At 38.5% G+C, this 25,950-nt stretch overlaps 1 protein-coding gene and 1 pseudogene across 4 annotated transcripts in view; one reads left to right on the top strand and one right to left on the bottom strand.

Annotated features, from left to right (window-relative positions):
• Btg3 (BTG anti-proliferation factor 3) overlaps positions 1–25,950 on the bottom strand; it is a 95,783-nt gene that overhangs the window by 3,727 nt on the left and 66,106 nt on the right. For 2 of the 4 annotated variants that reach the window (XM_074072874.1, XM_074072873.1), the window contains exons 3-5: positions 9,116–9,294; positions 5,110–5,247; positions 770–977 (exon numbers count right to left, since the gene is read on the bottom strand). In XM_074072874.1, coding sequence (XP_073928975.1) covers positions 770–977; positions 5,110–5,247; positions 9,116–9,288 — 519 coding nt within the window. In that variant the 5' untranslated portion in view covers positions 9,289–9,294. Of the gene's footprint in view, positions 1–769; positions 978–5,109; positions 5,248–9,115; positions 9,295–10,868; positions 11,556–12,682; positions 12,922–25,950 lie in introns of those variants that run through there. The other 2 variants (XM_074072872.1, XM_074072876.1) reach the window with 2 other exon arrangements.
• Positions 20,131–20,228, top strand: LOC141423618 (U6 spliceosomal RNA; annotated as a pseudogene).

Raw genomic sequence — 25,950 nt, 5'->3', positions numbered from 1 at the left:
TCATTATAGAAATGTATGCCGAATTTAAATGTTGAATTCTTCATACTCAAAACTCCAATACTCTATTTCTTACTCTTTAGGCACAAAACTTTTTCCCGTAAATTTGGTATGTTAGATTACATCCAATTAAGGTAAATTAATAAAGAAAACATATTCAAAATTAGAAGTACATGTACAGAATAAGGCTCAATAGATTTTTATAAATTTCTCTGATTTAAAAAAATTTTTTTCTTCTGTTGAAGAGTATTATTCAGTCAGTCATTATTTTAAAAAAGTGTACTGAATGTCCTTTAGTATGTAGATGTAAAGTAAATGAATCTATAAACCCATGTCTGCAAGCTATGACTCTTCACCTGTTAAAGCAATGAGGGAAGGCTTTGTATTGTCTTAAATAAAAAAACTAATCAAAATATAAGTTAGTGATGTTTCTCTTTAAGAATGAAATGGGATAGAAGAACAAGAAAGTTAAACCCAAAGGTAAGAATTCGAAGTCTTAAAGACTACAATGAGTGGCAATTTTTGAATAGAATAAAGCATTTAAACGATCAGGAACCTTTTATCATCATGACTTTTCTATTTTAGGTAGGGAAGTAGATTTTTTGAAATATATTTGTCCTATTGAGTAATGAAGTAGATCTTTGATAAAGTAACTTACAATGCCAATTTATGTCTCAGCAAAGGCAAAAACTGAGATTCAGATTATCAAATCAGAAACCTTGTGCAACAGGAGCAGGACTACCTGAAGCACCCAGAGGAGTTTCACAGTTACCTGGTACACAGGACTTGGGGTTGCAGTCACCGAATTGGGTTTCACTTCCACTTCCTTACTTGTTTCTTCGTCTGAAGAAGAGGATCCCGAATGATAATCAGAGGTAACCTTATCAAGGGCCCTGGTAACTTTCTTGGAGATCTCATCCTTGTTCTCATCCTCATTTTCAAAGCTGGCAACAATGAATGCATTGTTTTTTTCTCCATACCTAAAGTACACATAAAATATTTACAAATCTTGAAGTGACATCAGCAAAGCGAGAAATGTCCATAAATAATTCAACAGGTCTGGACATGCCATTGTTCCAAGGCAATAAAGGAACCATCTCCTAAGAACTGGACCTTGCACATGTATTACTCACTTCATGCAGTAAACAGGCTGTAATTCTCTACTTCTGATCTACTTGTGCACAAATTAAAAGTACCCCCATTTTCTTCCTAAATTTTCTTTTTTTTTTAACTGACTTTCCTAACAAAAAGTTATTTAAAACATCATAAAGTAACTAATTTTTATTGTGGTTTCATATTCAATGAAATTGGTTGTATAGCAAAATTTTCTGTTTTTCTATTGACCACTCTAATGTGTATCCTAGAAATTCAAATAAAGAAATCAACTGAACATTTTTCCATGGGATTTACTTTTTGCCATTATTAAATTAAAAATGAGTCTGTTTCTTATATTTACACTGACAAAAATAGTAATTCAGGCAATTTTTAGATAAAAAAAGACTTATTGAAGAAAATAAAGTTTCTCTTGATTATCACCTTACAAAGATTTATACGATAACTGCTTACCTATCACCTGAATTTTTTAAATAAAAGAGTGAGCAGCCTTTCATCTTTTCAAAACATTTTTGAAGGTTTCATATAAGGAAATTGTCAAAACACGTAACCATGGGTGTTGGTTAAAAAAATAAAGGAAAATAAATTCTGCAATGAGAAAATAGCATATAATAAACAGTAAAAGTCAAGCATTAAAGACAAGAAAAAATCCACAAAGTCTATTGAAGTAGATTGCACATGACGAACATTATTAAATAATTTCTACTAAGTATTAAGACAAAGGAAATTGTTAGGCAGTTCTTACATAATATGCAATTTAAAATTAAAAACATACAGTGAGTCTAAGCTTGAAAAAAGATTGGCTGACCATAAGAAGGTTAAAGACCTGACTGTATAAAGCTTCTGAAAGTTTATGCGGCTATCAAGTCTTGCAGATAACTTCTATTTCTTTAAATAGCTGTCCCATTTTCTAGTGTCATAGGCAGAATGGAGTCATAAATACTTCCTAAACATGGTGTGCAACTCATTTTTCTATTCTTTTCCGGTTTATCTCACCAACAGAGTTACTATAGGCTGGTGGAAAGAACAAAGGATTAGTTACTTTTATGACTCTACCACTAACTAGCTCTATTCATCAGAGGCAAGTCTCCTGAGGTCTGTTTCCTATCCACAGGATGAGGACGGTAAAGGTGATAAGACACTAGAATTTTTTAGTAGGGTGAATTCCTCACAACACAGATCCATACAGTTTGTACAATAATTTCAAGTTTACTGAGCTTAAGGTTTTAGGAATGAGTATTTATCCCTGTCTTCTCCATGCTTTGAAGGATCAACAATTTTGATACCATCAAAGGTTATGTCGTATGTAATATTAACAATGAGCTCAGGCAGTATCTTCAGTTTTGCCCACTAATGGAGTCAAAATAAAACAAAACAGAAAGGCAGGAAATTTTCACTAGAAAAATACCTACCTTTGTAGAAACAGAAACCTAAATCAAAGGCTGACATCTAGTAATTGAATAATCAGTTCATTAAGTCAGATTTATTTGACAACCAATTAGGTTCTTCATCTTTGCCACTGTAGTATTTTGGTTTGAGGGTTTTCTCGAAGGTATGTGAAGCTAACATTAGAATGTACGATTAATTCCTTAGGAGACCTAGTAATGGATAACCTTTAAATGCTCCACTTTTCAATGATACACTGCTAAAACATCAAACCTAATTTAGCTTCAAAAAATTGTAAAATATACTCAGTACATAATAAAGCTGCCAGTTATTCTTGGACTTTCTTTCTCATCAAAGGAAAGATCTGGTATCTATTCTACATCCTCAAATGTTTCTCTAAATGACAATCTTTAACTATATGGCATTTTTTTATACTCATCCAGCATTTTTCCTGATAGAATAACTCGACTATGAAGATGTTCTCTCTGAATGCATCTCAATTTTTTTTTATCACCCCAATCTCTAGTATGCCAAAGACTGGGATATTTTTCAATTCCATAACTTCACCAGCATTGTTTTAATTTTTGGGACACTTATCTTTTCAATTTCAGTACAAAAGCATTTTAAAATATCTCAGTGTCCTCAAAAACCTTATGATCAGTGATATTTGCACAATTGCAAATATGTCTTTTTTGGGAGTATTCAGTTATCACTAAATGAGCACCCAACATAGTGAATGTAATTTCCATTAGCTGTGGTGAGAAAACAGCCAATTTTTGGCAAAATTTTATCCATATACAAAATTATTAGAAGATTCTGAAGGCAAAGAGTTTCGTAAATTAACAAGATGAATGCACAATAGTTTTCACAATCTGGCATCATCAAGTAGTGAAGTATCCAATCAAGTAGAATGTGCATTTAACTAAACCTTTCATCTTCAGGTGCCAAGATGTACTTTAAATACTTAAAATATGCAGGTCCAAAATGTTTACACAATTACCCAACTTGTTAAACATAAAAAATTTTCCCTAATGATTTAGGATCATTATATTAAGCATTAACTATATGTATGATAATGTGTCTGTGCTCACTTGTTCAGTTTTTAGCTCTTGCCTCTCTGTCAGACTGTGTGACATTTTTTGGTAGCCTTATAACTATTATGAACAATCCCACTGAGTTATACTTCCCACCCCTGATCCATTCTCTTTCAATTGTGACTTCTCATTTTTTTATGCGTTGAGAAACCACACAATTGACTTAAATAATGTGTGTTAAATAAGAGTCAACGGGGTTCCAAGGAGAGGTCAAACAAAAAGTAAGCAATTTCATACAATAATTTTGTGATAGCTGCCTATTAAAAACTGAGGTTTTCTGTAAGGATGCAGTGGCCAAAGTCTGCAGTCACTCACTAGACTAAGGGTAAGTCCTTCACAATCTAAACATGTTTGGCCATTTCAGATCTAAACTTGAGATAGCTTATACTTCCTTTTTCCACCTAAGGAAAAAAGTGTTAAAGAATCTTCTCCATATCTTCTACACTCAATTTTCTGAAGCAATACCTTACAACAACTGCTGGCAGACCAAGTAGTCACTCCTTGGGTGTTCTTGATAAATCAGCGGAAGAATAACCAATATTTGCAGCATTACATATCTTCACTTCCAAATTCCTTGCTGAAGAGGTCAAAGTCTGTTGACCATCTCTAAAGCTTAATTAGATTCGCATCAAAAAAACAGCTTTATCAAGAGGAGAGGTAAGATGAATTGTACCTCAAAATCAAAGAGGAAAAAACCTATAGGTACAGCAGTAGAAAATTCTTGTTCCATGGCTGTGGTTCATCCTATTCCTTCTTCAGTCTTTCCCTCCTTGTCGCCTTGTCAACTTCATCTTTCACCTCCCAGCTCAAGTACTGCCCACTCTGTAGTCTTTCCTGATTCCCAGCAGAGCAGTAATTTCTTTTGTGTCAGCTGCCACTGTATTTTGCACATATTTCTATTATGGCACAAATCAGATTATTTTGTAATTTGCTTACTCTTTCATATCCCTTTACACTGTGAATTACATAAAAAAAGAATGTTTTTACTTTTGAAAGCCTCATAACTAAGAGTGACTAGTCCACAATGTCTTTTTAATGTAGTTCAAATAGATTTCATACCTAGTACTCTTACAATTCCATTAGATGAAACAACTTCCATTATGAAAACAAAACCTTGAAAATATCACTCGGTCACTTGAAAACCAAAACAGTGGAGGAAGGTAGAGACAGTGACCAAATCAAGAGTTATTATCCAGTATTATTTGGAATCAGCCTCTTTCCTGACCCAAAGAGGGGAAAGTATCCCACCAAAGAAAAATAGCAACTGGCTTAGAATCTAGGTGTCAAAGTTCTACTTGTTGGTCTACAATAAAATTCTTATCAAAACTCCATGAAAATCTTGTCCAATCAGTTTCTGAGTTCCTCTGGGTGAAAAACAGAATGTGATTAGTACTTCACCATCACCTCAAGAAGAGTATTTCATAAAATTCATACCTAAGAAAGCCAACCCTCTAGCTCCTGGACGTAAATATACTTAGGCAGACTTTGTTCAGTTCAACTGACAATCTTGAGCACTCACCGACAGCACACCTCACATGGGTCCACCCAGAGTGTGAGCTCCTTTGGCAAGCCCAGGTCACTGTACAAGATGCAGCTGTTCTCACAGGCCTTCAGGACGTCAGGATCAACTCTCTGAAACTTATTGACACGAATGCATCTACAACAAAGTAAAGTTATTAATGGATTTTTCTTTTTGCAATACAGGGGTTTTGAACTCAGGGCCTCACACTTGCTAGGCAGGTACTCCACCACTTGAGCCACCCCCCAGCCTGCATTAATAAATTTAATTGAATCTTAATCATAAACTGTATCTATCAGTATTTATAAAGTGACTGATAATGATAAGATACTCAATGGACAATCTGGGAGCACAGGGCATTTATCCTAGAGAATAAATGTGAACAACAGGCAAGGAGGCAGCAAAACTGCTCAGTCTGGTAGAAAGATACCTGTATGAGCCCAGAGTAATCACTAAAACCAGCTCCACCTCAGTTTACTCAGAGACTACTTGACTGCACATGGACATACATTAAATGAGCATAAACATGAGAGTTGCATGAAATTAGATCTCTGAAGATGCAAGTTTTATAGGCCAAGTTCCTAGAAAACAAAATCTGTAACTAACAAAAGACCTCAACCAGTGTTTTAAATGGTATTTGGGAATTTTTGTGACAAGTTTAATGTCATTAACTTGTTTCTATATCGTAGATACTAAAATGTTAGGAGAACACTCTTTGTCTCTTAACTAAGAGTGTTCTTTTGTCCAGACTAAGTCAAGGACAAAAACCCTAAAATGTTCAGTTTACTTTTCATATAATTTGCAAGGGTTTAAAAAATAAAAACACCCGAACTGTTGCTGAGGTCACAGCTCAAGTGGCAGAGCACTTGCTAAACCAACAGTCTCTGTTACATTTTTTTTAAAGCTAAGAATTATCCCATCTAATTATGGAATGTTCAAGGATGACTAGTACAGTGAATGCAAAAATGCACATTAAAGGAAGTGTTCAGCTTAAATAGGGAAATGGTAGCTACAATGAAGAATATTTACTGCCTATACTAAGAATCAATCAATAAAACTTGAATGTTAGTGCTACACCCATTACTTATTTATTGGGCATGTTTAGACAAATCATTTTACCTCTTTTTTGGACCTAAAGATATAAAATATGTCCATATGAATTAACTGACAATTAATAATTATGCCACAAAGTACAATGCTATAAAAAATAATGTACCATTTGGGCTGGGGATGTACTTGCTTAGAAAGTGCAAGGCCTTGGACTCAATCTCCAACACTCCCTCTTTTCCCAGAAAAATGTGCTATTTAGGGTTTTTTTTTTTTTTTAATGTTAAATTGTTTTACTAGTTGGCTTCAATTTCCATTGGGAAAAAAAAAAAAGAGAAAGTAACAGCTAATAATAAATATCTCTAGCACATAGTAACTCTTTTTGAGTATTCACTATGCAATAGGGCAGTTTCCTAAATGCTTTTCATGTATTAACTCTTTTAATTCCATATTTATCCCATGAGTTAGACAGTATTTCACCACTGTGAGGAAAAAAGGAGGCAGAGAGTTTGAGTAACTTGTCCAGCATCAAACAATTTGTAGTGGTGGATCTAGGCTTCAAATCCAGATCACCAGACTCCAAAGTTCAGGTTATTTAATAACACCCAGGGCTGGGGGTGTTACTCAGAAAAAGAGCACTTCCTAGCATGTGTGAGGCCAAGTTTGATCCCTAGAACAAACACAAAACAAAAATCCCACAGATAACCTATTCTGTCTGTACCTATCTCAATAGTACCATTAGCAATAGCAAATTCGGAGTAAAAAAAATTGTTTTATAGAATATAACATGCCATTTAACCCTTTTTTGTAAGATGGACCTATGCTACAGAGTCTAATGGTATACAGAGTAATTAAAAAGCCCCTTGTACCCCAACATCAACAGTAGTTAACAACATGGAGACTCTTTTGTACATCTTATCCACAATGAGTAATATAGTAACTAAGCTTACAAATTATATGTAAATGGAGAAACTAAAACAGATTTTGCTTTACCAAATTTAGATATGGTATTTTTTCACTCTACACACTGGGACTACTTATCCATTAACTCAAAAATCACGATTGAAAAAATTACATAAGTAGACTATGATTTACGTAATGTTGACAGTTCTTTCCAGTATTTTTGCAATTATAAAATGGAAGACATATCCATATTCATACATACTTGCCTGCATTTCTAAATGTTTCCAGAATAGATTTTAGGAGAGTAAATGTTCAAAAGGCATGAACATTTTTACAGTTCTTAATAATACTGACAAACTGTCTACCACAAGCATTTTATTTGTACATATTCAGAGAAACAAGTTAAATTTATAAACATTTTGGAAGAAAAGAATGCTTCAAGCTATTCTATGAATTGGAGGAACTCTAATAACTCTGGTTAATCCTATATTTTCATTTTTATATTACTGACACACTACGAAGTCTAATCGTTTTCTACTTCAAAGACAGCTTCAAAATGACTCAGTTGATACTTCTGATCACATGCCAATTTAATCTTGTTTGGCTTTTTTCAAGTTTTTAGAATTAATGGAAATGAAATTGTATACTGTCTGACCTTTATTTGACAGTGCCTCCTTTTTCAGTAATAGTATGGTGGTTTGGCACATCCCAAAGCCTTCATCCAATGTCATACAGACCAGTGTAAAAAGCCTCAAGAGCTCTAACTCCCAAAAGCTGTTCACTTTATCAGAAAAGATGATGTATGGGGAGTGGGGGGAAAGAGAATGAAGAAAGATAAAAATGATGACTCTACATTAACATCTATATTTCTACTTTAATTCAAAAACATTTTCCTGTAGAAAATTTCTTCGGATAAAAATGAAGGAGTAAATACACTAATTCTCTTGGTTCTTTTCTGGTCAATAAAAACATCAAGCTTACTTGGCTTTAAGCAAATGAAAAATAAAACATCATCTTTCCACATTCTTCCTAGATTTCTTGAATAGTCCTATACTTGCAAGAGCTCAGTTTGAGAAAGGAAGTCCTTTTTACATCAAAGCACTGATCTATGGAGGAATCTTTGTGGACAATAATATGCATAAATGAGAATTTCTATAGTCTATAGCCATAACTGTCCAATTTTTACCTTTTGTGGCCACATACATAAATGGGGAAAGATTCAACTGCTAGATTTAGGAGGAAATTCTTAGCCCAGGTTCCTGAATAGTGACGTAAATACTAAGGAGTGGGCATGTCAGGACAGGTTTTGTAGGAGCCTGCTCTTCCTATTTCAAGTTATAAATGTAACTTATAAACCAGAGTACAAAAGACAGCTGCAAGTGAGAATTCTCTTCCTTCTCAGTGCTAAGGTAATGGTGTGTAGAAAGCTCAGGAGAACTGGCAGTTAGTTAGAATGGAGTTCAAATCCCTGAGCTAGTATGTACCAGTGGTGGATCACAGGTGAGTTATCATCATCTACAATATAGTTATCTACAACAAATTATGCATTGTATAAATGAGATCATTCCTGAAAGTGTGAAGAACAAAACAGGTGTCAATAATCTTTAGTCCTTTCTCTATAAAACTTTGGTTTCTTCAAAAAACATGTAGCGTGTAATTTACTTTTAGACACAAGAAGAATCATTTCCTTCAGCTTTTACCATGCCAATTTATGAGTGATTAGGATTCTTCTAGAACTGTGAAAAACCCTAAGTACCTATGATATATATATAGGAATGTACTCAGTCAAGAGCTCAACAACAGCCACAAGAGACTAACTCCTATGTGCCTACAGTACTGGCCTCCCAAGTCTACACAGTGGCACTCCATCAACAAATATTTATACTTTAAAATGAGTAAGAAGAAAATACCTAGACAGCCCAGAATTCTGTATTTGCAGATAAAATCGTGATAGGCATGGTATGGATACCCTTCAGTCCTCTGGCCTTGCACCCAATACAGGAGTTGATCTATCTTTTTACTTAGTCCAAGTCAACAGCCCAATCCAATCCTTTACCTGTAGGCCTGTCCTTTTGATGGTTTTTCTGGATACCAATGATTTTTATATTTCTCTTGAAGTATTAGGGTCAGTTTCTCAGCAAACCTCTCAACTGCCTCTTTTTTCAACTTATCATGTTTTCGAACAAGCCTTGTGAAAAAGAAGACAACGGCAGCTATTTCATTCTTCATTTTCCCCTGCAAAGATAAAACAGGTTTGCTAAAAAAAAACAGAAAACAAAAAACAAAAAACAAAACCAAAATATATAAACTAGAAGATGAAGGTCTGCAAAATATCCCTGCTTAAAATTTTCCCTTCCTCCTTCCAATTTTATCTGTGTTTCACTGGCTCATATCTGGAGTAGGAACAATCACTAATTTATGTTTACACTGTTACTACTTAAGTCTATCACTTAGCTTTGTGAAGAAGGTCAGTAAAGAGCATACCAAATTGATCCTATGGACTAAAAAGTATCACTCAAGAAGAAGCACTGTAATAAATGACATTACTATAAAGATTTTACTAATTTAAACACAATAATTAGATTTTAAAGTTCTGTGAAATGATTTGAAACTTAAAACACACAAGAAGGTCCACTTTAAAATTGAGACCTGTTAAAACTATTCCAGGAATGAGGCGGGGGGGGGGTGAATACAACTATGATATGTTGTAAGAACTTTTGTAAATGTCACACTGTACCCCCAGTATAACAATACTATGATAATTTTAAAAAATCCAAAAAAAGTCCATTTTAAAATCTAGTATTAAAGAGTCAAAAAGCTTTTGCAGTTCCCTAAAAAGGCTAAATAGTTATTATATTATTCAGTAATTCTACTTCTAGCTATATGCCCATGAGAAATAAAAACATATGTCCACATAAAAAACTTGTACAGAAAAGGTCATAGCAGCATTAACAATTGTCAGAAAGAAACAACCCAAACGCACACCAACTGATATATCTAAAGTGTTGTATATACATGCAATGGAATATTTGGCAATTTAAAGAACCAATACATGCCACAACATGGGTGAACCTTTAATATATTATGCAAAGAGAAAGAAGCCAGGCACAAAAGACCACATATTGTATGACTCCATCCATATGAAATGTTCATAACAGTTAAATCTATAGAGACAGAAAATAATTAGTGGCCTAAGGCAGGAAAGGTAAGGGAAAAGGAGGAATGAGGCTAATAAGTACAAGGTTATTTTTCTGGGGTGATAAACATATTCTAAAACCAAGTGCCTTACTGGTTGTACAACTCTAAATATACTAAAAACCAGTGAACTATATACTTTAAGTGGGGTGAGTTGTGTAGTATGTGAATTGTGTCTCAATAAAGTAATTATACATAAAAATTTCAATACTGAGTTTCTGTAAATAGTCTTTCAGGAACATAGATATACTGCTGTAAAAGAGAAGAAAAACAATGACGATCAAAACATATTAAGAAAGTACAAATTTAGGATTACCTACAGAATCACAAAACAAATAATCAGACATAGCCACATTTTAGAATTGCCTCAAATGAGAATTCTTAAAATGGCAGATCTGATTTTATCATTGATTAATCCATAAAGGCAGAAAACTTGTCCTGGGATTGCTTGGATATATACATTCTGCCTTTATTGGATGAGCTCATTCATTTGGCTGCTGTAAGTAACTTGGAGTTATTCAGATGCATTTACTAAGCAACATCACCTTTTTGGAAGCCAATCATTAAAAACAGGCAGCCCCTGCTTCGCTTGGTATAAAAACCCACTAACTTACCAGTAGTCTGTGTTCCTAAATATCCAAGAAACAAAGCTGATTCTGTTAGCTTTCTTTCTTTTCTCAAACTGCTCTTTAAGTCTCTGTTCATTTTGTGATGCCTTCACTCTGTGTGCAAATTCAAACAAGGGACCTCACTGTGAAATAAATTCTATATAGGTATCTGAGAAGTGTGCTGGCAGCTATACCTGATCCTGGATGGGAAGACACCTAAACCTTCCTCCTGGAACTTTAGAATGCCAAATTCACCTTCTATGGCCAACTACCAGGAACTGGGAACGAATGTGCACACACAGTGTGAGGGCACAGACAACTTCAGTCCACTACAACTGCTGCACAACCTCCTCCTGAAAAATGTGAGCCATTTCTACTTTATAAAGCTACATTTATACTCTTATCACTTTAGGATAGAAAAGAAAACCCACTGGAATTTAGTACACAGTTTGAAGAGAAAGTTACTGATGGAACTACACTAATATCCACCCTACCAAAGAAAACAAGGAACACTAGAACAATGTACCGACTCCTTAAATCATTCTCCTCATTCATTAAAATTTATGCTACATATCAGTTTGGAGATTTGCTTTTGTTTACTGCTTCATATCAAAAAATAAAAAAAGGAAATACCCACTTAGTGGTTGCTTTGGGTTGTAATACAAGATGAGTCATTATTTTTCTGTTTGAAGGAATGATGACTGGAACAGCTGAAAAACTCCCCCTCCCCCCCCACCCTCCCTGCCCCGCCACACACGCACCAGGATTCTAGGGGCACCAAGAGTTATAGGGTCAGGCAGAGAGCCAAAAGCTAGCAGGGCCATAAGACCTTAGGCATCTTGAGTAAGTAGCCTCAACCTCTCCACCCACGCTCAGAGCAAAAAGCTCCCATTTTAAAGATCGCTCGGTGACGTCATCCTGGGACGTCGTCACCGCGGCTGCTCCTCAAGTTCTACTTTGTTCCAGAGTCTGGCCTTCCAGGAGTTGATAACTTTGTACTTTCCCCTCCCTTGTAACGAGAGGCTAATCGCAGGCGTTCCTGGAAACAAACACATCTGCTGACACGCGTTCCCATGGTCGGGGGAGCGGGAAGGCTGGTCCGCGGGGCAGACGAGTCCCTGAGCCGCCGGGGCGGCGATGCAGAGCTCCGGGATGCTGACCCGGGGTGGGGTGGTGGGGAGAGCCTGTCCGCGGGCCCGGGGCTGGACTTTTGGAAGCCATCAAGGCCTGCGGTGGGCGCTCCCGCGGGGGTTCCAAGAGCGCTAGGAAAAGACGCATCCAGCACCTCCACCCGCTCCTAAAAAACGGCCTGCGAGGCGCGTCCAACTTCTGCAATCCGGGCTTTCCCCAAGTTCAGGGGGAAGGGCCCCGGCACCCAGTGCCCAGCTCCTCCCCGGCCGGCGGCCCCGAGTTCGAGACCCGGACTTCCCTGAGGCGCGCGACCCTCCAGACAGCAAGCGGGGACCCCGCACCATAAAACGCCACCGCCAGGAAGGGGGCTGGCCACGGGTGGGAGGGCGCACGCCGCCCCGGGCGGAAAGGAAGGCGCGCTGGAAACGTGGCAGCGCCTCAGGCGGCGTCTCCCCCACCCGGAGCCCACGAGGGTCCCGCGGGGAATGGCAGCCGCCCCCGCGGATCCCAGCCCTTCCTCGGCCCGGGGCCGGAGCCCTGCACCCCGAGGCGCTCCCACAGCCCTAACCTTCCCGCGGCGCCCCGCCTGCCCGCCAGCGAGCCTTCGACGTGGCCACCGGAGCGCCCAGACCGCCCCCCATGCCCTCCAGCCCCGCCATGACCGCCTCCCCCGCGCCGGGTTTCCTCACCGCCGCGGTTCCGCGCTTCTGGACTGCAGATTGCGCGGCTCTGACGGTGTCTTGGTCAGGCACCGAGGGCGCCGGCTTGTCTGGCCCTGGCTCAGCAAGCAGCAGCTGAGCTAGTCTGGTCCCGCGCGTTCAGCTCCCGCCTCGTCGGACCGCCGAGCGCGCGCTGAGAGGACTGGCTGAGTGGCGGGCGCGCGCGCGCGCGGGCGAGAGCGAGCGCGGCCCTGAGTTGGCGCGCGGGGGGCTCGAGGCCCGGAAGAGGGGAGGGGCGATGACCCGGGAAAGTCTTGGCGCCCGCGCGGGACCCACTCGCGCGCCTGGGGGGCGGAGCCGGGGGCGGGACTTCGGCACGAGCCCGTCCCCTGAGCCCCGGCAGAGACGGGAGACCCTTCCACGAGCCGGTTGCAGACCCTCGGCTCCGACGGCGTTTCCTCCGGCTCCTTGGGGCGTCCTTCAAAGAACCGCTGTGAGCGCCGAAGGGACCCCCGCCTGGCCTCCCCACCTGCCGCAGTGCTTTCGGGGGTCGCGCTGGCCACCCCTCGTTGGTTCTTTGGTCTCGCCTTCCCTCCTGCGCCTTGCCATCCTCCTGCCCCGAGGACGGGTTCTGCAACCAGCGATGAAGACCCGGGGCTGCACCTGGAGGCGTGGACCGGCAGGATGACGAGCTTTGTACCTCTGGACAGACCGATCCTCAGCGTTCTTGCTGTGGTAATTACAGCTGCCCTGCTGGGTTTGAGGGACTTTGTTTAGAACTCCTAGTTGGGCCTTGTGGTCTTGTGGACCACTGTCTCCCTGCCTGGCCCGGACTTGCAGCCATAAGGAAGAGGTTCCAGGGATGCTAACCGAATGCTAGCCAGAGCCCAGGCTTTCCATTTCCGAGATCCTTGTGCTCAGGAACTTCCCGGGTACCAACCTTACTGTTTGACCAAATGCAAATATGAAAAAGGAACACTGACTTTCTGAAGAAAGGAAGGATTGTCTTTCCACCCTTCCATGTTGACTTGACACGAAGATATTACTGTTGTGAAAGCACTTTAATGCATCAGATGGACCAGAAGAATATAAGATAGTCCTTTTTAAAAGAAAAATTAAGAGAGCTAAGACATAAATTACTCAAGAATTGGTTGTTAAAGTTACATATTGACCAGATTCTTTATTGCCCACTCGACTGGGAACATGTTTTCAGCCCAGTTTTATGAATATTTAAACTTTTTATTGCTTATATTGGACATTATAGCCTGTTGCAATTCAAAGTAATTTTTAGCAATAATATATATACAACTCCACGTCTAATACAATAAACTTTATTTGTAAAAAATTATTACACTGTTCTAGAGCCAGGGCTAATTGTCAATTTAGAGAAGATACTGTTATTTATGTCTTGGACTGTTCTAGAAGATATGAAGCGTTTTCATTTAAACTCATAACAGTCAGATTGAGGCTATTTTTATTGATACAGGATTTTAACTGCAGTTTCATAAAACAGGTAGTCACAAGCCTTTTTCAAAACTTGTCCAGACAAAACTGCCAAATTGGCAGAATCTTCAGAGATGACTGTTCAGAGAAATAGTTTAAGAGGACTCGATCCCCAAGCAGTTGGTGTCCCCAGCTACTTAGAGGAACAAGTGGCATTCAGCCACCCGAGACAGTTCAAAAAGACTGTACAAATGAGGGGCCTTGTCCAGATCCAGATGGAGTCAATTAGGCCAGACCGCTAAAAGTAACCAAAGCCAAGAGATTTTGAAAAAGGTGCTCTTATGCATGTGCTCTAATATTTAAGCCTTCTAGGCTTCTGGCAAAAGGCAAACTCATGTCTTTGGCCACTTCTATTTAAACAAAGGCAGTATAACTTTCAATGACATCTGACTTCTGCCTAGGGACACTATCACTCTTCTTTCTGTACAGATCTGACTCACTGATGTTTACTCTCTAATTGGACTAACATCTGCCACGCCCACCCCTAAATGTAGTCAATCCTTAACTGCCCACTGTAGTGACAGTCCAAAATAGAGGGCCATCTAAGTTAAAAATGATTACAGATACAAACATCTATAGGCAGAGTAACCATAAGATTCTCTGTCACTTTTAGAAATGAAAAGTTAGATTCTTTATCCTTCCTGCCACACATGGCAGGGCCCCTTCTGATGTTCCTGTTGTTGTTAATGTTCAGGTCATGCCTTCTAAACCAGATTTATCTCCTTTAGGACCCAAATCATGAGGCAGCAGGGCTATAGATCTCTAAATGAACAAGGTCTCCATGAGCAACTCAGATTGCCGTGAGAAACCTTCACTATGCTGGACAATAATTCAAACACCTTGTGTCCAAATGAGCCCCAAGGGAAAGATATAGGAGAGATAATTTCCCCTTGTAGTAGTATCTGCTGCCCCTTGTCAGCTGTAAGCAGATACTGAAGGTGGACTGTGTCCCCCATTCAGCAGCCCCCAAAAAAGAATTTTTTGGAATATTGTCTCTCAGGGAAAATTTGAGACTGGTTAAAGTAGGGAAGGTTCAGGACTCAGAAAAAGATGTTACATCTTAGATTAACCATGCTTTGGCTCAGGAACCACCCTTACCTGTCCAGCCTCTCCCCAATCATTAATTGTTGGGTGGGAATCATGTTCTTCCCTTCCCATAGGTGATCATAGGTTTGAAAAGCACCTGAAGAACATGCTGTCTAAGCTTCTGGCTTCCTCCTGGGCCCCACCATGCTTCCCTTTGTATTTCTCTTCCCTAACTTTTCATGAACTCCCTTTACACCCCCCCCCCAAAAAAAGTCCAGAAATTTCTAAACCTTGAGATTAATGTTATATGTAATGTTTGTGAATCTGTGACCCACGTGGTCCAGACTTAACAATGGCATATTCACAAAACAGATGAGGACCTGAAACCTTAATTTCATAACTTTAAAAAATTATCCGAGCTGAACACTGTGAAACAGTTTAGTATACACTAAACAGTATGTCCTAAATACCTCTCTGTGCTTCCTTGTTCATTTGTGTCCTACACAGTAGCTGCCTTTGTGCCTTTCAAAACTCTTTTGCCCTGTCTCTTGACTCATATCATTTCTACCAGGTCTCTTTCCTCCTGAGTTGAAATCACAAAATGAAAAAAAAAATTGATCTACCAAGGTGGGACCCTCCCTCTTCAGGGGGGTATAAAAGGAAAGTCACTCTGGAGAGAATATCTGTGCCCCCTCTTCATATGTTGAAGACTAAATCACCAATGTGGTGCAGGTGGAGGCGTTGGGACATGATTAGGTATGAGAATGGAGCTTCGTGAATAGCAGACATCAGAGAGATGATCACTTTCTCTGCTTTTTGCTAGAGGATGTAAGGAAAAGAAAGATTGCAATCCAGAAAGTATACCCTCAATAGACACGGGGAACCAGTTGGCACCTTGATGATGAACTTATGAGTCTCTAGAACTGTGAGAAATAAATTTGTATTGTTTAAGCCACTCAAGCTACAATATTCTGTTATAGCAGCCTTAACTAAGATAGAAACACAGTTGATATAGTTACATATTAATATGTATTTCTCTTTTACAGCTAACTTTAAATATAGTTCACTAATGCTATCTCTTAATAAGTATAGTTTGCTTCAGTATGAATGACTTCTTTGAAAATGAGCTACCAAGACAGGGCTGAGGGTTTATAATCACACACTTCCCATGGTTATATCTCTTAAGTCACAGAAACCAAGTCATAATCAACAAAATCTGTGAATAATTTTCAAAATCTTATTTTTGCTAAATATTTGTATGATTTCAAAAATTTATAAGAATTTTAATTTGTAAGAAAATCTTTTTGTTAAAAAAATTATTCCTTTGAGTGCAGAAAGTTCATCATTGAAAATAGAACTGTCTCAGGTACCATCCTCTCAATTCACATGTCTAGTTTGAATCTTTTTTCCTTCTTTTTTCTTTTTGGTACTATGGTTTGGATTCAGGGTGTTGAGCTTGCTAGGCAAGCACTCTACCATTTGAGCCATGTCTCTAGCCCCAAGCCATGACTTTTATAGTGAACATAGAGGGTCCTATTACATAATGTAGAATCAAAGAAAATTGTATAGCCAATGGTGGTTATTGGAGGTCAAGCAAGTGGGATCTGAGACTGTTTAATTCTAAAAACACCTCAATATATTTGTGTCAGCCTTCCACCACCATAATGAAATACCTGAGATAATTATAAGAAGAAAAGGTTTGTTTTGGCTCAGAGATTTGGAGGACCCAATCCAAGATCATGTGAGCCCACTACTTTGGCCCATGTTGGGTGACAACAGCAAGGAGCATGTGGCATAGGAAAACTGCTCACTTCATAACTAGGAGGCAAAAGAGAAAGAAGCCAGAGTGCCACAATCCTCTTCAAGTGTACTCACCCAATAATCTAAAGACCTCTCACTAGATCCCACCTCCTAAAAGTTCCACAACCTTCCAGTAGTGGCACACTGAGACCAAACCTTCTTTGTGTGGACCTTTGGGGGGTATTAAATATCCAAATAATACCAGAATTTCTTCAAAAATTTCCCCGACTTAGCCATTTACTTAAATTAAATTGAATCTATTTTCTTTGCTTTAACTTCTTAAATATCCATAAACATTCATTATTTTAAAAGCAAAAGAATAAAATAAGTTTATAATCTTCATTATTTTTTCCATTATATCATGCAATAAAACTAACTTCCAAAAGTTATAGCACAAACATTCTTGATAAAGCACGTATAAGTTGCATTTGTTGTTGAACTCTTGTTCCTGCCTTTACCAGACCCAAACATGGCCCATCATTTTCATAAGAAAATACTTTGATAAAACTTCTCAAATTCTTTATTGATAAAGTTAAGATTAATTTGTACTTGATTAAGATATTACTTAAGTGAGCAGACATTGGGTTCCAATAGACTTCATGTTGGAAACCCTTGATGTAAATTTTCTCTGCTTTGGAGGGTAAGATGCCATTTTTCTTGGGTTCCTTTGACAACAAATACTTTCCTTTTTTTCCAAACCAGCAGAGAAACTGGCTTTTATTAGTGATACTGCCTAAGCTCATACTAAAATATGTTTAAGCCATGAGAGTTCATTCCTCTTGAATGAGATCAGAGGAATGGCTTAATGGAAGGATTTTTTTCTCCTTTGTCCTTCTACCTTCCACTAAATGAGGACTCAGCATTCCTACCCTCCAGAGGATGCAGTAATAAGGCATCATCTTGGAAGTAGAATATAGCCCTCACCAGACAACCAATCCTGCTAAGTGCCTTGATTTGAATTACCAGCTTCCAAAAAATGGAAAAAAGTCATTTACAAATTACCCAGTCTCACGTATTTTGCTAAAATAGAACAAACAAACTTAAGCACTTGTGAATAATCTACTTTATATACTACAAGTTGTATTATGAATTAACAGTCACAAAAAGAGTAAAGGCAATGGTGGTGTGGGTATGTAAAAGTGTTTGGGGGTGTTTGGGCTTGCAGAATAAAGTGAGTTTTACAGACTTATGAAGACATCCATATAAACCCTTCCTTACTACTTTTCAGTACAGTCAGGTGGAAGTTCCCAGGAAAGGCCATAAACATAAGGAAATTGCTTCCAAGGCATTCACTACTTTAATACAGGCAACATCAGTTAACCACAGAGATGGCTAGAATTAATCAAATTCCCACGGCAAGTCCTGACACTTAATGGCCTAATTAGAGTGATTATAGGTAAGCTTTAAAAATTTGCTTTGTCAGCAGATGATCCAGTGAGATGTTACCATAAAGAGTATTTTCCCACCACACCCCTGACCCAGGAGGAGCTTAAAACATGGTCTAAAGTTGATACATTAATAATTATTTGTGATATAGTTGGCAAAAATATTTTGTATTGCTGTGCTTATAGCAGTGCTTTTGGAGGTAATTACAGCAGGTAAGGTTTTCCTCTACTTCGTTAGAAAGGTTTCTCCAAAATAGCAGCCTCTTCAACAAAAACTGCTGGGAAAACTGGTTAGCAGTCTGCAAAAAACTGAAACTAGATCCATGTATATCACCCTATACCAAGATTAACTCAAAATGGATCAAGGATCTTAATATCAGACCCCAAACTCTTAAGTTGATACAAGAAAGAGTAGGAAATACTCTGGAGTTAGTAGGTATAGGTAAGAACTTTCTCAATGAAACCCCAGCAGCACAGCAACTAAGAGATAGCATAGATAAATGGGAGCTCATAAAGCTAAAAAGCTTCTGTTCATCAAAAGAAATGGTCTCTAAACTGAAGAGAACACCCACAGAGTGGGAGAAAATATTTGCCAACTATACATCAGACAAAGGACTGATAACCAGAATATACAGGGAACTTAAAAAACTAAATTCTCCCAAAACTAATGAACCAATAAAGAAATGGGCACGTGAACTAAACAGAACTTTCTCAAAAGAAGAAATTCAAATGGCCAGAAAACACATGAAAAAATGCTCACCATCTCTAGCAATAAAGGAAATGCAAATTAAAACCACGCTAAGATTCCACCTCACCCCTGTTAGAATAGCCATCATCAGCAACAACAGGTGTTGGCGAGGATGTGGGGAAAAAGGAACCCTCTTACACTGTTGGTGGGAATGTAAACTAGTACAACCACTCTGGAAAAAAATTTGGAGGCTACTTAAAAAGCTGGACATCGATCTACCATTTGATCCAGCAATACCACTCTTGGGGATATACCCAAAAGACTGTTACTCCAGAGGCACCTGCACACCCATGTTTATTGTGGCACTATTCACAATAGCCAAGTTATGGAAACAGCCAAGATGCCCCAGCACTGACGAATGGATTAAGAAAATGTGGTATCTATACACAATGGAATTTTATGCAGCCATGAAGAAGAACGAAATGTTATCATTCGCTGGTAAATGGATGGAATTGGAGAACATCATTCTGAGTGAGGTTAGCCTGGCTCAAAAAAACCAAAAATCATATGTTCTCCCTCATATGTGGACATTAGATCAAGGGCAAACACAACAATGGGATTGGACTATGAGCACATGATAATGCGAGAGCACACAAGGGAGGGGTGAGGATAGGTGGGACACCTAGGAAGCTAGCTGGCATTTGTTGCCCTTGATGCAGAGAGACTAGGGCAGATACCTTGAAGCGGCTGAGGCCAATAGGAAAGGGGGAGCAGGTACTAGAGAAGAGGTTGGATCAAGGGGAATTAACCCAGAGGGTAGCGCCCACGCACAGGAAATCAGTGTGAGTCGGTGCCCTGTATGGCTATCCTTGTCTCAACCAGCAAAAACCCTTGTTCCTTCCTGTTGTTGCTTGTACTCTCTCTACAAGATTAGAAATGGGGGCGGAATGGTTTCTGCTGGGTATTGGGGGGGGAGAGGGAGAGGGCGGAGTGGGTGGTGGGGGAGGGGGTGGGGGCAGGGGGGAGAGGTGAACCGAGCCTTGTATGCACATATGAATAATGGAAAAATAAATAAATAAATAAATAAAATTGGAACGATGCAGAGAAGATTAGCATGGCTTCTGCACAAGGATGACATGCAAAAAAAAAAAAAGAAAGGTTTCTCCAACTTTTTTTTTAAAAAAAAAGGGTATATGTGTGCCCATGTGTGTGCGTACTTTACTTCTAGATGTAATAGAGAAACAGCTTCTTACAGTGTTTTTATAATAAAGTGCTTTTTTTTTCCTTCAGAAAGAAAGTTGGTGAAAGCAATAAACGAGCTATAACCTATACGAAAACACAGTAGGGGCAAAATATAAGAAAAACAGAGAGTAGAGTACAGTTGTTGGGTTGGTAATTGTTTTGTTTTGCTTTTGTTTTTAAATTCGGACATGTAAACTCTGAGTTCTCATGATGCTGAGGAACCGAAATGAAAGAATAATACTTATCAGATGTTCAGCGTAAATGTTGCATAAATGAGTGCACAATTCTGAGACATTAACACGTCTCAGAGGGAGAACAATTGGGGAAGTAGAATTCACTGATCCTTTAATATGGATGTGTGGCTTATGCAATTTCACAGGGCTTTTTCTACCCATTTGAAAAAGTTTTTCTCAGCTTTTTTTTAAGCTGTTTAATTTGGAAGACCTAAAATTAAATGATGATTGTTTCAATTTTCTGTAATGGTACAGTTTTTATTCAAGTTTATTATTTTTAAGACAGGTAATTCAACAAATACCTAACTAAATGTTTTAAAAATATTTTGGTTTGCTGAAGATGGGCATGGTGGTACAGACCTATAGTTGCAGGACTTGGAGACTGAGGCAGGAGTAGCTCAAGTTTGAGGCCATCCTGGGCTACATAGTGAGTCTATACTTCAAACGAACAAACAATAACAATAACAAAAAAAACCCTCTGTTTTTGGTTTGTGGAATTCTATATACATTTATATTCACAAGTCAGAAAAATATTACAATCTGGTAATCCAGAGGTACCACTCTTCTCTCTTTACCCTCATTTCCCCCAATTTGAACTGATTACCTCATGGTTTTGAATACCACTATGTGAGAGTATTCCATCATTAATAGTTACAGATCCAGACAATTCTCTGAACTCCAGACTGGGTATCTAACAGCTTGATGAATATCTCCTCCTGACTGTCTGATAAACATTTCATAAGTAACGTGTCCTAAGATGAACCCAGGTCTATCTCTGTTCCACAACTTCCACTAAACTTGCTTCTCCTTCATTCTTTGTTTTTGCAATATCTCTTTAACTTACGGCTCAGGCCCAAGATTTTGGCATCAACTGTGACTCCTCTCTTTCCCCAACACTCCATAAGCCACCCAAGGGCAAATCTCTTGATTCATCCTTTGCTTTTCAACTCTTTTTGACCCACTCAAGTAGCAATTTTATGTATCAATCTAATATAATCTGAAGCTGAACATTTCCATCTCCATAATTTTCCTATGTCCGGCTGTTGTATGAATTATTGCAGCATTATCTAACATGATTCTACTCAGAGTAGTTCAGAATATTCCTTTTGATCCATGCCTCTGCCCCAACCTCCCGTTGGTTTCCTATTTCACCCATAGTAAAAAACAAAGTCCCTAAAGTGGTCTACAAGGCCACATAGTAGCTTCCTCTTTATTTGCCCTCTTCTTCCAACCCATGCTCTCTGTAACTCACCTTGTCTGCCATATTCCTCTCTCATTTCATGGTCTATGTTGCTATTGCTATCGTAACAAATGATCATAGATTGCCACAAAATTAGCAGTTTAAAACAAAACAAATTTATTATCTCACAGTTCTGCAGGTTAGAAGCCTAGGTTGTCTTAGCTGTTGTCTCTGGTTATTGGTAGAATTCAGAGCATTTAGTATGCAAGACTAAGGTAGTTCCTGATTCCTTGCTGGCTGTCAGCTAAGGGCCACTCTTACCTCTGAGAAGGACTTTCTGTGGTCCTTGCCCATAGCACTCTACATTTCAAATTCAACAACACTGTGTGGTATCCTTTTCACATTCAGAATCTCTGATTTCTTCTTATGCTGTATGTCTCCTGGTGCAGCCAGAGAATGTTCTCTGCTTTTAACAGCTCATGTGCTTAGATCTGGCTCACCTGGATAATCTAAAATAATCTCTTATTTCAAGGTCTAAAATATTAGTTTCACTTGCAAGGTTCCTTTGCTATGTAATATAACAAATGCATAAGTCCCCAAAATTAAGACATTACTGAGCTTGGATATGGCTTGAGTGTGTGTCCGCCAAGGGTTGATGTATTGAATTTTAATCCTCATTGTGAGGAAGTAAGAAGGTAAAAACTTAATAGAACTCTGGGCCTTTGGGTGGTGATTAGGATTAAATAATGTCACCAGAATGGAGCCCTATGATTGAATGCTGAAGGTTTTATTAACAGAGGAAAAGAGACCAGAGGAGCTGAACACTCATGTGCATTCCTTGTTTCTTGCTATGTGATTCCCTTCACCTCTTTGGACTCTGCTTGCAAGCAGACTATCATCAGATGTGGCACTTGAACCCTCCAGAACTGTGAGCTAAATAAGTGATTTTTCTTTATAAAGTTACCCAGCCAGGTATTGTGTTACAGAAGTTCAAATCAGACTAATACAGACATAGATATCTTTGGGGAACCATCATTCTGCCTGTCATACAGCCTCTTAGCAAAGCAGGTTTCCATCTCAGGCCTATATGCTTGGGGACCTGTTACCTGGGATATCCTTTCTATGGGTAATTACACAGCTTATTCCATTATTCCTTCAAGTCTCTAGTTAACACCATATCCCATCAGCCTCTCTGAGCAACCTGACTAAACCCACAGTCTTTTTTTCCTTTCATCTTAAAAAAAAATAATTCTTTCACCACAACCTGACATAGAATATACTTGTTTATTATCTGGCTTCCATGCTAAGTCCCTTGGCAGAAAGGACTTTTTTTTTTCTTTCCACTGTTGGATTCCAATTACCTAGAGCAGTTCCTGATAATGTTAAAATGTTCATTAAATATTTGTTGAATGAATGCAAATCACCGAAAAGCTCGGACCTCACTCATTAATCATAGCTGAGAAAAATGAGTCATGTAACTCTGAATTGACCTAATAGAATCACTTTAAAAAATTTATTCATAAGAATATCATTAGTTTGTCAAATGCCTTGTTGAAGTCATTAATAACAACTTCTACAAGCACCTAAACTGTTATAAACAAAACAAACAACTTGCCATCATTGCCCTTGGTGTACCTAAATTGGCACAAAGTTTTTAATCCCTTTTGTTACTAAAAGCTGGCAAGATTTTTAGTGATCTGCGCTAAAATCTTAAAAGAGCTCAAGATCAAGTCTAGTTTTCATAATGTACATTTTATTCTTTCACATCAGGACATATCACACTTGCCAATTCATACATTTCTCTTATTTTATATATTTCCTCAGAGATTATTGACAGTGTACTCTAAATTAAAAACAACAAGAGTCAGATATATTAATCCCCCCAAAGTTACCATTCCTTCTTTTTATTTAACCCCCAGCCTTAGGACATTGATTTTGTTCTTTCTTGCTTAGGATTACTTTCTTTGGAGTAAGACATGAGAACTTGAAGGTTTTGCTTTTGTATCCATCTGCACCAAGCAGGGATCTGAACACGTCCTCTGAACTTAGCTAAACAGCCTCTTGTGAAGTACCAGCTCCTGACATTTAGCCTTCCCTTCATCATTGTTTCTGGTTTCAGCCCTTATCTTTTGTAGTTATAACTGATCTGTCAGACAGCACCTTGCACAGTCTCATAGGCTATTTTGTAGTTATGATTCCTCATGACTCATTTTCTATTTTAGATCTTTGTCAATGCAAGCATACCTATCCCTCAGAATTAAAACAGATTAAAAAAAATTTTTTTGAGTCTGTGTAAGTAAGCCAAAAAAACCTTGCTAAATACAGGTGGAGCAGGGTTTTTTTAATTTTAATTTTTTTTTTGATGGGACTGGGGTTTGAACTTAGGGCTCTGGACTCTATGCTTGCAAACCAGGAGCTCTACCACTTGAGCCATGCCTCTAGGTCACTTTACTCTTGTTATTTTGGAGATAGAGGTCTCATGAATGATTTGCCAGGCTGGCCTTGAACCTCAGTCCTCCCCAGTAGCTAGGATTACAGGTGTGAGTCACTAGTGCTGGGCTGGTGGAGCTGTTTCTGATCAAAATATGGTCCCTGGACCAGCTGAATCAGAATCATGGAGCAGGAAGAGGGAGATACTTATTACAATATAGATTACTAGTCACTGAATCAGAATTGTAAGAGGATGAATATGAGGCTTGAGAGTTAGCTTTTTGTTTTCAGCAAGTATCTCAGGTTATACTCTTGAAAGTTTGAGGACCATATCTGTCAAGGATATGCAAAGGGATAAATCCCTGCTATTAAGGAGCTAACACTATATTCATATGATAGGCACAAAAATAACATATATCAAAGTGAATGGCACAGACAATCAGTTCACTTGACTTAGCAAGTCCAGCTGTTAGGGATGAGGTGGTGGGAGTTCAGGTTGGCTTCATAGAGCAGATGCTCATTACTCATAAGAGATACTCAAGAACTGTTTCTTATGCTGGTGAGGATTCGGGGGAAAAAAGAACCCTTATTCACTGTTGGTGGAAAATGAATTAGTCCAGCCACCAAGAGAATCAGTATGGAGGTTTCTAAAAAAATTAAAAATAGCACTACCATGTGACTCTGCTCTACTACTCTTGAGTGTGTGTATATATATATATATATATATATATATATATATATATATATATACCTGAAGGAATGCAAGTCAACGCACAATAGAGGTATCTGCACATCTCATGGCCAAGTTATGGGATAAGTCTAGGTGCTTATTCAATGGATGATAAAGAAAATGTAGTATATATACACAATGGAGTATTATTCAGCCATAAAGAAGAATGAAATTGTGTCATTTGCAGGAAAATCGGTGGCACCTGAGATCATCATGTTAAGCAAAATAAAATAGACTCTGAAGAAAAAATACCACATATTTTCTGTCATATGCAGACTTTAGAACACCCCCCAAGAGGGACATGAATATAAAAGTGTAACCATTTAGTGGGAGAACCAGCAGGACAAGAGAGTGGAAACAGAGAGGGTGAGTGGGGAGAATGCAATCAAAGTTCATTTTATGCACATATGAAAAATACATAATGAAATCCACATAAAATTTGTAAGAAAGTTAAAGAGAGAGAGAGTTGAGGAGGAGGAGGGACAAGAAAGAATATAAGAGGAAGCAAATATAATCAAAGTACATTATATGTATGTACAGAACTATCACAATGAAACCCCTCACTTTGTACAATTAATATATGGTAATAAAAATAATTTTTAAAAAATAATCATTGAATTAATGATAAAAATTGTCCAAAAGGCAAAAACGCCATAACATTCTTTAACTGAAAAAGAACTCAAAACAATTTTGTCATTTCCCATTATCATACAGATAAGGATATTGGATTTTGGGGGATTAATTGACATAATTGCCCCATGTCACACAACAAGGTGGCATTGGAAAGCACTAGAACCAACGTTTCTAATCTCCAGATTTAGTGTTTTCTTTACTAGTCCATGAGATAATTTGGGCTGCCTAAAAGCAACTGGAGTAAATTTAACTCAATGTGTATAAACAAGATGTGCATTAACCAACAAAGCAGGAAGGACAGAGGTTTGGCTGAGAGATTGTGGAAAGGCAGATTAAGATCAAGTGACTTAAATACCAAAGTAAAGGATACAGATAGTGCAGAGCTGCCAATAATTTTGGGACAATGTAAAAGCAATATATTAGGATGTTAACTTCTTGTTGCTTCTGG

Source organism: Castor canadensis, chromosome 5 (genome assembly GCF_047511655.1).
Source record: "Castor canadensis chromosome 5, mCasCan1.hap1v2, whole genome shotgun sequence".
Lineage (NCBI taxonomy): Eukaryota > Metazoa > Chordata > Mammalia > Rodentia > Castoridae > Castor > Castor canadensis.
This window is presented reverse-complemented; position numbering and strand designations above follow the sequence as displayed.